Source organism: Tursiops truncatus, chromosome 7 (assembly GCF_011762595.2).
Source record: "Tursiops truncatus isolate mTurTru1 chromosome 7, mTurTru1.mat.Y, whole genome shotgun sequence".
Classification (NCBI taxonomy): Eukaryota; Metazoa; Chordata; class Mammalia; order Artiodactyla; family Delphinidae; genus Tursiops; species Tursiops truncatus.
Window position 1 is genome coordinate 57875528 of NC_047040.1, and position 14203 is coordinate 57889730.

The 14203-nt window shown below is 37.0% G+C and overlaps 1 protein-coding gene and 1 long non-coding RNA gene across 9 annotated transcripts in view; one reads left to right on the forward strand and one right to left on the reverse strand.

Moving 5' to 3' along the window:
* The window catches only part of CHN1 (chimerin 1), a 176367-nt gene that overhangs the window by 116287 nt on the left and 45877 nt on the right, over positions 1-14203 (forward strand). For all 7 annotated transcript variants that reach the window (XM_019922598.3, XM_073807549.1, XM_073807550.1 and 4 more), the window contains one exon: positions 8842-8919. In XM_019922598.3, the coding sequence (XP_019778157.1) occupies positions 8842-8919 (78 nt within the window). The remainder of the gene's footprint in view (positions 1-8841; positions 8920-14203) is intronic.
* LOC109547850 (uncharacterized) overlaps positions 4262-14203 on the reverse strand; it is a 134507-nt gene continuing 124565 nt past the window's right edge. For both annotated transcript variants that reach the window (XR_002173794.3, XR_002173793.3), the window contains one exon: positions 4262-8868. This is a non-coding gene — a long non-coding RNA (uncharacterized lncRNA). The remainder of the gene's footprint in view (positions 8869-14203) is intronic.

A 14203-nucleotide genomic window follows, 5' to 3' on the forward strand; every position in this document is an offset into this window, starting at 1 on the left:
AATCTAATTATCTCTTCTATGAAAAAGAACGTTCAAGTTAGGGGAATTTCAATTTCATTAGGAACCTTTGAACTAACAGGAATTTCATAAGATGAAATACTATGGACACGATATAAAGTTTATATTAGAAAAATGCCGAGATGCAAGCTATTTTTACTTTTTCAACCTCATTATCTTAATGTAAAACATTCCATGTGGCAGTGTCATTACAAAGAAAAGACAATATTTGGCAGTGAGGTGAACAATTAACACATCTATGAATAATTCTCATGCTTATACTTCTTCTCAGGGAAATTATTTATGAAAGTTAAATCTGTTACCTTCAGGCCACTATTGCCATTTTCAAACATTAAAAATAGGCTTTCAAAAGTATGTTTGAACTTCACAAGTACACTTTATACTGTGAGCCCACGTTGCCATTTTCAAATATTAAAAATAGGCTTTCAAAAGTATGGTTGAACTTCACAAATACACTTTATACCATGAGCCCACGTTTATCTTTATTGAGCCTTAAAATAAATTACATTTGGAATATTCTAGTCAAATTACACATATAGGAAATAGCTTTTATAACTTAAGTTTTAAGAAATTCGGTAACAGGTCCTTTTTAAAATAACCACATCACACAGACTTCATCTTATCCTAATCAGTTGAAGTCAGTGGTAGAATGAGAAAACTGAAAATATAGTGCCTGGCTTTTATTCTGATTCACTGGCTTGCTTTTGTTAAATTGGTGATTGTGAAATGTTCACTGAACTGCAATAACTTGAAATAACCTCTAGTGGCAGTTTAAAATCTGAAAATACTCCTAATGTCAGTCTGAAGCTGCTTTTCAATATGTATATATATGCATATGTGTATACATATACATACATATGTATATTACAGTGAAAAGCTCTCCAAACAAGTGAAAACATCTATGATCCCAGAGTTTTGCACTGGATTTAAAGTCTCTAATTGTTGATATAGTGTTAGAGCTTCTTTAATCTCATCTCCTCTATTGTTACAGAACAATAAGTGTTTCTTTAAGTCGTGCAAGTAATAGGTATCAAAATTTTGGGTAAAACAAAAACCAAAAGGTAATGACATATTTCCCTAATTAGCCCTCAACTTCACTTAGGGGGGAAAATTGAGAAAAAGTTCCTGTGGGGGCCAGTTTCAGCTTTTCATTCGGAAGAGCTGAGAAAGAATGTTATGATCATGATCATACAACCATCACTGCGAATGGCCAAATACTGGAGTGTGTTAGACTAGAATACTTTACTCTTATTATGTAATTTTATATATAATTACATGTATATATTAACTTGTTAGATGATTCAGGGCAGGAAAACATCTGCCATTTATTTTATTTTATCTTCCCAAAGCACTTATTATATAAATTGTTATCAGTACACCAGGGCTACAATCTAGTATCCATTAAGAACTTGTAAATGAAAAAATAAGACTGTGTCCTATGAGTTAACTTTAAGATCACCACCTGAGATATTTGGACAGAGATATGCAAAATCATCATAAAGAGACACCTGGAAAAAGGAGACTCAAAGAGCTCAGAGCTGCTTATGCCCATCTAAGCACTGACTGAAAATGAAGGTGCCTCTCACTAAATGGGCACGGAGCATTCTAGTCCTGTGGCAGGGCCATCCTAATTGTAGAGGACTCAAAGGATGTCTTAATTCTATGCGTTAAATATTCAGTTCATCTAACACACTCCACTTGTCTGATTCCATTCTCATCTGCTTCCTAATTATTTTTTGTTTCCAGTGTAGATATGCTGCCCCAAAAAGGGCATGTTGGTCACCCACTTTATGGTAATTATATCTCATATCTTAGTATAAACTAGACAGCCATCATTCTGCTTTTACTTGTCAGTTTCATGAGCGTGGTATTATAATGTCATTCTCTCCCCTTGAGAAATAGACATGATCTCCTTGCTGACAAATTAAGTTTCTGAGCCTGCAAAACTGAGTACCACACAAAAGCCTGTAGTAAATTAGCCAGAGCTACCTTGAAGGGACTCACTCCTAGCCAAGCTGGCCTCTCCTACTTAGACACACTCACATCTTCACATCCCTATGTGCTAAATGAGTGTGAACCTTCCTTGTTTGTTTTGAATTTCTGTTAAAAATATAAAGAAGACCATGGAGTTCATTTAGTCCAGCTGGGACTTACAAAAAGTTCAGTGACTTCGTTGGTATCTGTCAGAACCAGGCTTGGTAACCGGGCTGTGTGCCACTCTGCCCCCTCCTCTCTGGGTCTGATGTGCATAACACTTCCTCAAACTGTTGCTCGGAGAAGTTGATCGTTTCTTTTGTTTCTTGAAAGGGTAAGGAATGCGGGGCTGTGCTTTTTTGTTCGCATTGTGTTTTCAAATGTTTTCTGTTTATAATTATTGCATGTAAGTCAGGGAACATGTTAGAGTGTACAGAGTTTGGTAGTGTGAGTGTTAATATAGAGTAATTTAAATTTATTATACACTGAAGTGAATGCATTGATGTGCCTTATTGTTACCTGTTTAGAGAGACGTTACGTTAAGGCTAGGGCAGCTATGTAATGAAGACTGAGTTAGGAATTATGATGTGACTGATGCCAGGAGCATAAAAATTTAGAGCCCTGGCCGGATTTAAGAGTTTCCTATGCAACATAAAAAGTTATTTATCCCAATGTTAACTTAAGGAATTTATAGAGTTCTGTATAGAAATCTCTAATGTTTGACTTAAAATGCATTTGAAAATTTTGAGGAGGTGATTAATCTGGAAGATGCTATAAATTAAATATAAGCAGTACTAAATTGGCTAGTGATCAGAGAGGTATTAGAATATAAATGATCCAGAAACTTATTCAAATGATAGCCTTTCAAAATTGCATGTTAACTATAGGTAATATGAGGGGCAGGAGAGTCTAGAGGAAAGACACAGAATTTGAAGTCACGTAGACCTGGGTTCAGCTCCTATTCTCACCACGTATTAGTTAGGTGACCTTAATCTCTCTGAGCTTTTGTTTCTTTATCTATAAAGTGACACCGGCCCTATTGTTTTAACAACTAAACTACATCATACATGTATAGCATTTACTAGTATAGTGCCATGTAGTTGTCAGTTAATAAATGTAAACTGACATATTGTTGTTAAGTACCTTGAATATATTCTACTTTTGGCTCTAATGGTGAGAAACTAGGTTACAAATGATAATTCAGGGGACAAATGTATGAATAATCTGTGTATCTAGAGTGAGCTGAATTTGCTTGGATCTACAAATTTTGATAGTGGAAGAGCTGGGTTTATATCTCAATTTTAGCATTTTATAGAAATTGCAGGATTTGCTAAACCTGAACCAGTGACGCAGATCACCCAGTAGTAAGTAAATCCAGCTACTCTTCTTCTCCCGGAGCCTCAGGGCCATGCCAGCTATAACAATCCTTTATGGTGCTTTTTGGATGGAATGTTGATTTAGCTTAGTTAACTGGGGCATTGAGATCATGAGTCTGTGATGTCATCATGATGGTACAAAGGAGGTGGCTGTTTGCCTGAGGTCCCTCCAGTTAGAGAACACTCTTACTATTAGTGTGTCCTGACATTCAATAATTGGAGATTTATTCTTTTGACTTAAGTCTTGGTCCCATATTAAAAACCAGTTATTCATAGAGAAGGAAGTGTAATCAGTCATTTGCACCTTAGTGTAAGTGAGTAGATAAGACCCTTCCCTGTAAGCAGGGTTTGAGGCAGGAAGGAGGAGAGGACAGGGATTACTCAGAGTTTGAGCCCAGGGGTTTAGGTTACCAGGACAGGGGAAGCTAAAAATTGCAGAACGGTGATGCCTATGGTGTGTCCCTAAACCACCTAGTTACAATTTGACCTGAAGCTCACATTGCTTAGGACAGTGGCCTTGGGCCTTTAATGTGTATCACTGTCACATGTTATACTAACGCTGATCTTGGAAAGATGGGGTCTTGGAAGGGAAGCAGGGGAAACTTCTATTTATTGATTACTTTCTGTGCTGGGAATAATGCAAAATACTTATTTAATTCTTAATAATTCTGTAATGTAAGTACTTCTAATCCATTTTACACATAAGGAGACACACAAATTAGTAGCTTGACCAAGGACACACCACAGCCAATAGGATGTGATTTTAGATTTTGTCTGGCCCTGGTGCCCATGATCCTGTTGTGCTACACATGGTGAAAATGAGAGGCTAACTCAGCACAAATCCAGTATTATTACTAGACAGACAACAGGGTAGTAGGGTCAGTGGTGGAAACTTCTTTATTCGAACAACAGCAAATGCATTCCTTTCCAAGGTCACCTATTTCCCCCTTCTTTTCCTTATTCCTCACACGACACCCCTCCCCCCCCATCATTTTCCCGGTCCTCTTCTCTGTACTACAGATGGTATGGATGAAGGTGGAAACAGAGAGCGTTGTGGAATCTGCTCCTTCCCCATCTCTTTTTCCAGGCCAGTTAACCCTCATCCAGGCAAACAATACAGAAGTGATACCTATATGGAGGATGGCAAGAGTCAGGTCCAAGACAGGCCAAAGATTCCCAGTCAGAATAAAAAGCTAAATACTGCTGGTGTTTCTAGCTAGAATGACCTCGTGGGACATGTACCCTGCCAGTTCAGACCCCCACCCACTGAAGCCGTTTTCTTCTCTTTTATAGAACCAGAACACAAGGGGGCTCTATCTGTAACACCTCGGGTTTATCTCCTACTCTCATTACAAGGTAGCAGAAAGAGCTGCCAGGCTTTGGGGACAAAAGACAGGGATTCAGACCACAGAATTTCCACTTCCTGACTGGGACCTTGAGCAGTTCATTCTGTGAGTGTTTCTTCGTCTATAAAATGTCCATTATACAACACATCTCAGGATATATGACCAAGAAATAGAACAACGATATGAAGTATTGCACATTGTTTCTGGTTTCCTATGCTGATAATCTTTCCTTTTCACCCTGTCCCAACCCTGCTCCCTCAGCTAACATTAGGTGTCATTCTAGGCCTTTTAAAAGATAGGATCTGAACTAGAATTGGGGGAATTTGGTAGAGACCATAATATAAAGGGAAGGGCAGGCATTTCTAGGCATGTGTGTATGTATAAACCAAAAGCAGATTAGTCTACTAGCTCCTTGGACAGGAGCCTATGTCTTATACTACACAGCGTGACCTGCAGCTATACAGCGCCCTGTAATAATATCATTTATTGAGTGCCCACTGTCTTTTCCTCTTTTACATATCATCCCCTCTAAACTGCCCAGTAGTAACCTATAAGCGTTATTGTCCGTAGTATGTAAATGAGGTAATAACCAAGGCAACAAACAAATCTCCCAAGGTCAGGATTCAGATTTCAGTGTCTGTGATTTCAAATCTCACTTTTTATTATAACACACTGCCCCCAATAAAAATAGCTGCCTTCATTTGGTTTTATTTTTATTTATTGAACCTTTATTTGTACAAGCTACTGTGTTAGATTCAGGCTTTATACTAAGATGTATAAGACCCAGTTCTATATAAACAGCTACGCAGGCAACTGTGATATGAGGTAGAAGGTGATACATCTCATAATCAATGAACAAGTGAAGGACTCCGATGTTCACAGGTGGATGAGGTCACGTCTAATTGCCGCAAATGGTTAAAGGCATCATGAAGGAGGGCGTGTCTGAATGGAGCCTGAGGGCTGCATTTCCTACTGCAGGTTCTGCGTGGTAAACTTGAGATCTAGATATCTTAGTGCCTGTTACTTTTTCTTACCATCCATTGTTACTCATTGCTTACTGTGTCTTACTATCTATTGCTACTCTTCAATATGAAAGAAGATAACTAGAGAAACCACCTTGAATAGAATCAGACTACCCTCAGACTGCATGGTTTCCTCTCATTTTCTCATCTGAGTGGATATAGCATAGTGTTTAAGAGCCTAACTCCTATCCACCACCTAATGTAACAGCTGTACAATTTTGGGAAGTTAACTTCTGTAGGCCTCAGTTCTTCCAGCTGTAAAATGAGGATAGTATATGCCTCACAGACATTTTTCTGTGGAATTAACGGGATTCTGTATGTGAAGTGATTAGCTGGGTGCTTAGAGCATAAGTGCCTAATAATCAATGAACGATAGGCATAATTAATAGATGCTGTATCTATCTAAGTAGATAGATATGGCCAGAAAAAATATAAGGAAGTGTGGTATACATTTGTCTGGAATGTCAGAACTTTGATACTGGTTCTGAATTCGAGAGTTAGCAGTTCTGACTTGAGAGCTCCTCAAAATTAATGCAGAAATGCAGCTGCAGTTATGGAAGGCGTAATAGTGACCAAACCCCCAGCCACCTGAGGGGAGCTAAGAAGTTTTTCATCCTAAACCATTGTTTCCTGTCTCCTTAGTGCCCTAGATTGTTGCCCAAGTTGTAATTATTCCAGTATTTCTTGCTTAGGTAGAAAAATTACTCAGGAAAGACAGTATGACTCTGCAGAGTCTGCAGTAGACCTGGCCTCTCAGTGACAAAATGTTCACTTTTACTCAGCCATGAATTTTCTGGATAAATCTACCATGAATATTTTTATGCTTTGGTTGAATTTTAGTTACTACAGCTGAAGGACTGGGGTGATATATAATAAAGGACCTTGATCAGAAATACTCGGGAAAAAAAAGTTAGTTGGGTTACATGGGTGATTGTTTTCTTTAACTTAGTCACTTTAACATTCAGTGTTAAACGTTGTGGAGAAAAAAATTACTGTTAAATTTGCCTTCAGAATCTGTTTTTTTCTGGGCCCACTGAGAATCAGATAAACTTCACTTTAGGTTGTTTGTGACTAAAGAGTTGGCTGGCCTTTATATTTTTAGTCATCATGTGACAAACTAAGTCTAAGCTGAAGAGTAATTTAGGTTAGGCAAGGAAAGTTCTTTCCATCGTATTTCTTCTTGGGAAAAAAAATTTTTTTTGTCTCATACTAATCACTTTAGGATATAAATTTGTGGAAATGAAACATCTGTAGATGTATATATTAACTTTTGCCTTCTATTTTCTTAGAAATGTTTTTAAAAGAATAAACCGTTTTAAAAGTTGGAACTATATACTCAAAATATTTGGGGGTGTTTAGAAAATCAGTCATTCAGTATCATCAATATCTAGCATGGTTTAAGGACCACTTCATGCCCTGATTAAATGAGAATCTGCATTGGGCCCATAACCCCTGTAGATTATGAAATCTGAGATAAAATCTTTGCAATTACCTACGCAAATAGACTGAATTCATTTCAATATAGAGTTTTAGATTCTTTAAATACAGTGTAACCTTAGAATCATAATGGGTTAAACTTAATTACTGTAGCATGAGGAAACAGATGGGAGGTGTTTAAGGAACCAATATGAGAAAACTTAAGCTTATATAGCACCTTAGTAAAAAAGTATTGTATAGGTATTGCTCTTAAATGAAGCTGGATTTGAGTCTCTTGCCCTGCACCTGCCTTTCTACATCAGCAAACAAACACCTAAGGTCCAACAAGCACAGTTACACTACATCTGGGACCTGTGAACATGAGGAATTATTCCCAACCGGCTTGCACTGTGACCTGGCTTGAAGCTCTTTGAATGAAGAATGTTGAGACTAAGAATGAAAATAGTGGTTGGACCTATTTAAGCATAGATCCACAACAAAACTACTCACGGCAGGAAGTCAGAACTGACCACCCCAGGGTGTTGGCAGCATTATGTACATGCTTCTTGCTCTCCATGAAAATAGAATGATAACTAGTTAAACTCCTTTTCTTTTTCATCAAAATACTTATCAGCTTTTGCTCATCTTTAATAAAATGGGGTTTTAGTTAACTAACCTCAGTCCATATGCACAGAGGTAGATTATAGATCAGCCTTTCATAATTTACCTGGCAGTGGTGCACTCTTTTCAAAGCATTCTTTTTAAAACCTACTGTTGTATGTGTTAATTTTCCTTTACTTTTAATAGGTTAAAAAAAAAATCCATTTTGTAATGATGCATGACTCATTCAGTGTTCATTGTCTTCCCACTAATATTTTTTTTTTTGCCTTGAGCCAGCAAGAAAATCTTACATGAGAGGAGGGAGAAACAGACAGTGAGTTGAGGAATACAGTACTTAAATACTGTTGCTTGATTTTCATTGGTTATCTCCTTTCTTAACGGTGACCAGTCTAATCCAGACTTCCTTGTCAAATCCCTCCCCTCCCCCATCCTCTGCCAGGGGCTTCACAGGGTGTCAGTTGCTAGAAACTGACTGCAGGCAGTATGTAGGCATCTTTCATTTAGAATGGACATTAATATATTGACTAGAAAAAAAAGCTTTTAGAAATGTGTCATTTGTCAAAATTGCATGGCTTTTTAAAAAGGATAGAGAAATGCTGAATGTTTTGTATGTTAGCATCGACTCTATTTCTGTTCAGACTCTTAAGTTTTCAGAAGCTTAAATATAGAGCCCTTTAAAAAAAAAAAAGGAAGAAAGAAGAATTTTTCTGGTTAGTCGACCTCTTTTTAAGAAGTGCTTCATCATCCTCCTCCACCTCTCCGTGATGTTTCTCTGCAGCTCTCTGTAGGGTAGGGTTCTGTGCTGGCTGGCAGAATGCTCATTTGTTAGCTGAATAGAGTTCATCGACAGACATAGATCAATATAGGTTTTCTTTATTTCCTGTGAATTCCAAAATGCCATCCAAAGAGTCTTGGTCGGGTAGGAAAACTAATAGAGCTACAGTTCACAAATCAAAACAAGAGGGCCGTCAGCAAGATTTATTGATAGCAGCCTTGGGAATGAAACTGGGTTCTCAAAAGTCGTCTGTGACAATCTGGCAACCTCTGAAACTCTTTGCTTATTCGCAGTTGACATCACTTGTTAGAAGAGCAACTCTGAAAGAAAACGAGCAAATTCCAAAATATGAAAAGGTTCACAATTTCAAGGTAAGAATATTTATTTTTAACCTTTTGTTATAAGAAAGGAAATGCACATTTCTTGAAATATACAATATTAAAGTGTGTCTTTTTAAAACTAGGACGACTGGACTAAAATGTTCTTGCTATTCAGGGAATGAAGATGTTTTAAGCAAGATTTTTTTTAAGGAATAGCTTAATAAAGGTGATAGAATCCAACCCCATTTTCTCTGATGCTGATTTAGTATTCTGTTTGATCAGTGTATACTGAGTGGTAAAAGTCTTGACTGACATTTAAAAGATCTCATCTAATAATGATTTGGGTGTTATATTTATTTGTGATGCAAATATGTCTAACTACCTTCGTGGGATATTTTGTGAGAGGATTAGATCTTATCTCCTTCCGTTTCTGGTAAAAAGCTTTGGCTATAAGAGGCATGTGCTGTTGCCTCTGGATTGAGCAGATGGTGTGCATTTCCCATAGTTTCTGTCTTTTCTCCTCTGCTAATGAATTGACCATGATGAAAGGAGGATGGCTACCATGGGACCGTTATGCTGCTGACACTAGCAGCTTCTCTTCACTTTTTGAGTATTTTCTTTCACTCTGTGTGTGTGTGTGTGTGTGTGTGTAGTTCTTAATTATTGTGTTACTGTGTTTTACCAACTATATTTTTCATCAAGATGTGTGTGTGTGTGTTGATTCAAGCTGTGTGTAGATCTTTCCTGTATTTAGTAGCATGATATAAGACCTTGAAGTTCAGTCCTTTGCAACCTAATTCAGAGAACATACAATGTGAGGTTGTGCGTAAGGAGATCCAGTTACACTTCATGGGTAGATGCACTAGCATTTCTATAGTAACTTCCCAATAGTTATACAACTTTATGATGAAGTTCCTGAGACATGAATATTGTTAATGTAGACAAAATGGCATTAGTTTTGATGTTAGCGGGTATCTGTTTTCAAAAGATGATAAAGCTGGAAACCCTGATCTTCCTTTTATTTATTAATTTATTCAACATTTATTCAGCAGATAGAATGCACCAGGCTCTGTAGTAAGACATTTCATTCCAAATTTGCAATTTATCCTGATTTTTAACACTAGCATTAATTTTACTCAGATGCTAAATACCCAGCCCCCAATATGCTCTGCTTTTTCCATAGTGAAAAAGATTTTTATGAACTTCCGATTATTTGAGGATAAAGGATACATTCCAAAATGTATGGGCTGTGTAAAGATTGCTAATATTTCAAGGTAAACCAAATAGAGTTTTCTTTTCCCTCTCTAAACATATTATTAAAGACTTGATCTTTCAACCAGTATCTTTGATGTAAAATGAAATTGAGACCATTCAGTGTGTGCATCCAGTCTCAACCACCTCTTCCATTTATGGACCTAAACAGTCCATGCGGTACTAGTCCTCAGTGTCTTCTTGCATGATATACAACCTGGTCTAACAGGATTTTTATCAGGAAAATGGCCCCAAATACATCCTTTTGCAAATATCAAGTTATGTGCATGTTCGGACTCAAAAATAGCCGTTTAGGTTCCTAAGCAGGAAACTGCAAACTTTTTAGAAATGGCTGAGATTTTAAAATATATCCCTCTGGTATGTTAAGCAGGAACAGATTGACCTATTAGGGATGCCATTTTAGTGCTAAGTTCATTGTACATGCTTTCTGTCAATATTGATAAAAAGCAAAGGGTAGAGCTGTTCAAGGATTTGCATAAACAAACACATTCTCTAATTTTTTTTGGTTGTGTCTTCCAGTAATTTCTCAATTTTAATTTAACACATGGCTTTCATGAGCAAATTTTGTATAACCAGAAAGTACTGACTATGGGACCAATTGTGACTCATAGCTTGGTACCCACGCTGTTTTAAAGATACTTTTTTTTTTTTTTTAAAGAGGCGTGTGAAACAGTAGAAGCCTGCTTCCTTCTCTGGAGCTAAGATATTAAAACGAGCTTGGGCTCACTGTTTAAAAAAAAGTAAAATATTTATGCTCAGGAAGAGCTCATGTTGGACAGTGAATTGCATTACATTTTTTTTTAGAGTTGCTAATAAGGTCAAAAGTCTTTGACTCTCAAAACGATTTGACTCTTTCCATTGAAATTACTCTTTGTTTCTTAAAAACTGTTTCTGTGGGGTGGCATTATAAAAAAGAGAAGGAGGGGTCATACTTGACTTCCGGGCACATCCCTAAAAGAATTCAGACTCTGTGGCAGGAGCAGTGCTTTCCCACACAAATGCTCACTTAGAAGGTCACTGCCTGTGATATGTAAGTATGTCCAGTTCAGAGATTTATTGTAGGAAAAATCTGGAGCATTTACAAAATGATAATTGTTCACGTGGCCTTGCCATTGACTATTTTCTATGTTGGTGAAAGTGTACTCTGCCTAACCACCAACCCACTCACCAAACTCATTTCAATGTGGTTTTCTTTTTTGCCTCTTGAGCTGCCTTGTTATATAACGTTGCTCTGTGGTGTCGAACAGCTGTCAAGTCTCATTTCAGAAGGTGAAACCATGAGTGTCATATACCTTTGGTGAAAGCATTCACCAAGGTGAAATCCAAAAAAAATCAACTGGGCCTAACTCCAGACTCCAGGCAGGTGTTTGTTTTTTGTTGTTTTTGTTTGTTTTTAATAGAAGGAGAAAAAAAACCCAGGAAGTCTTCCCATTTTGCTGTGTTATATAACACAGTCTTTTTTTTCCCCCCTCTTGTTACTTACAAGGATTTGATAAAGCATCTATCACAAGAAAGATAGTTGTTTCTCTCAGGGAGGTCATCATTTTAAAAATAAATGTACCACATCCTTTAAAAATGATTACCCTGTAAGTTGTCAATGTAACTTAGAGTAAAAGTAATTTTAACTGTCTCCTGGATCAACCTCTCATTTTAAGAACTGCCCCATCCTAACACAACAGAGAGAGTGAGCACACAAGTGCTAATTTCTTAAACCAACTTAAAAACTAAGCAAAATAAGACAACCTCTGCCATTAAAAGTCAGACACAGGCACCCCACCAACAGTGATTGCATCCTACATCTGAGGCTCTCCAGATAGGATGATAACTAAGAACCAGCCCTTGCCCTGAGGAACTTGCTTGCTATTTGTATGACCTTGGGCAGACTGCTTCATCTCTCTGAACCTCTGGTTCTGCATCAGAAAAACTGAATTCCTGGTATGTGTAGGTACTTGGTACCCACTGTTCTTGTTATTACAAATTATTGTAATTGATAACAATTATTATCTTGTTATTACAAATTACCCCTAAGTGGATTTCTGAATCCATGTCAAGACTGTTTCTTGCCCAGTAGCAGAGAGCATGATGCAGTTGAGAACCCTGGCGTGATTGTGGTGCTAAAGAAAGCTCTTGCTTCTTTCTTAGCTCCCAGGCACAGTTAGATGTTATGTAAGAGCAGTGCATTTTCACGCACCACAGAATACAGTGAAATCCTCTGTATTTCTTTTACTCCCTTCAAATTATTCAGTGTTCCATTTGGTATGTTTAATTCAAACAGCTCTATAAAACAAAATCAAGATTACATATAATATAATAATAATAGAAACCTGGCCACTTAGGCAGATTAAATAAGTAAAAGACATGAATTATAGACACTTTATTTTTTTAATTTTTATTTTATATTGGAGTATAGTTGATTAACAACAATGTTGTATTAGTTTCAGGTGTACAGCAAAGTGATTCAGTTATATTGCATACGTATATTTTACATGTATCTATTCTTTTTCAAATTCTTTTCCCGTTTAAGTTATTACAGAGTATTCAGCAGAGTTCCCTGTGCTATACAGTCGGTCCTTCTTGGTTATCTGTTTTAAATACAGCAGTGTACATGTCAATCCCAAACTGCCAATCTGTCCCTCCCCAGCACCCCACACCCGTAAACATAAGTTCGTTCTCTAAGTCTGTGAGTCTGTTTCTGTCTTGTAAATAAGTTCATCTGATCCTTTTTTTTAGATTCCACATATAAATATCATATGATATTTGTCTTTTTCTGTCTGACTTACTTCACTTAGTATGATAATCTCCAGGTCCATCCATGCTGCTACAAATGGCATTATTTCATTCTTTTTAATGGCTGAGTAATATTCCATTGTATATATGTACCACATCTTCTTTATCCATTCATTTGTTGATGGACATTTAGGTTGCTTCCATGTCTTGGCTATTGTAAACAGTGCTGCAATGAGCATTGGGGTGCATGTATCCTGTCAAACCACGTTTTTCTCCAGATATATGCCCAGGAGTGGGATTGTAGGATTATATGGTAGTTCTATTTTTAGTTTTTTAAGGAACCTCCATACTGGCCTCCATAGTGGCTATACCAATGTAAATTGCCACCAACAGTGTAGGAGGGTTCCCTTTTCTCCACACCCTCTCCAGCACTTATTGTTGGTAGACTTTTTGATGATGGGCATTCTGAATGGTGTGAGGTGATATCTCATTGTAGTTTTGATTTGCATTTCTCTAATAATTAGTGATGTTGAGCATCTCTTCATGTGTCTCTTGGCCATCTGTATGTCTTCACTGGAGAAAGGTCTATTTAGGTCTTCTCATTTTTTTGATTGCGTTGTTTGTTTTTTTGATATTGAGCCATATGAGCTGTTTTTAAATTTTGGAGATTAATCCCTTGTCAGTCACATCATTTGCAAATATTTTCTCCCATTCTGTAGGTTCTCTTTTTGTTTTGTTTATGGTTTCCTTTACTGTGCAAAAGCTTTTGAGTTTAATTAGGTCCCATTTGTTTATTTTTGTTTTTATTTCCATTACTCTATAAGACAGATCAAAAAAGATATTGCTGCGATTTATGTCAGAAACTGTTCTGCCTGTATTTTCCTCTAAGCGTTTTATAGTATCTGGTCTTAAATTTATGTCTTTAATCCATTTTGAGTTTATTTTTGTGTATGTGTATGGTGTTGAAGAATGTTCTAATTTCATTTTCTTACATGTAGCTGTCCAGTTTTCCCAGCACCATTTATTGAAGAGACTGTCTTTTCTCCATTGTATAATATTGCCTCCTTTGTTGAAGATTAATTAACCATAGGTGCATGGGTTTATGTCTGGGCTTTCTGTCCTGTTCCATTGAGCTATATTTCTATTTTTGTGCCAGTACCATACTCTTTTGATGACTGTAGCTTTGTAGTATAGTCTGAAGTCAGGGAGCCTGATTCCTCCAGCTCTGTTTTTCTTTCTCAAGATTGCTTTGGCTATTCGGGGTCTTTTGTGTTTCCATACAAATTTAAAACTTTTTTGTTCTAGTTCTGTAAAAAATGCCATTGGTAATTTGATA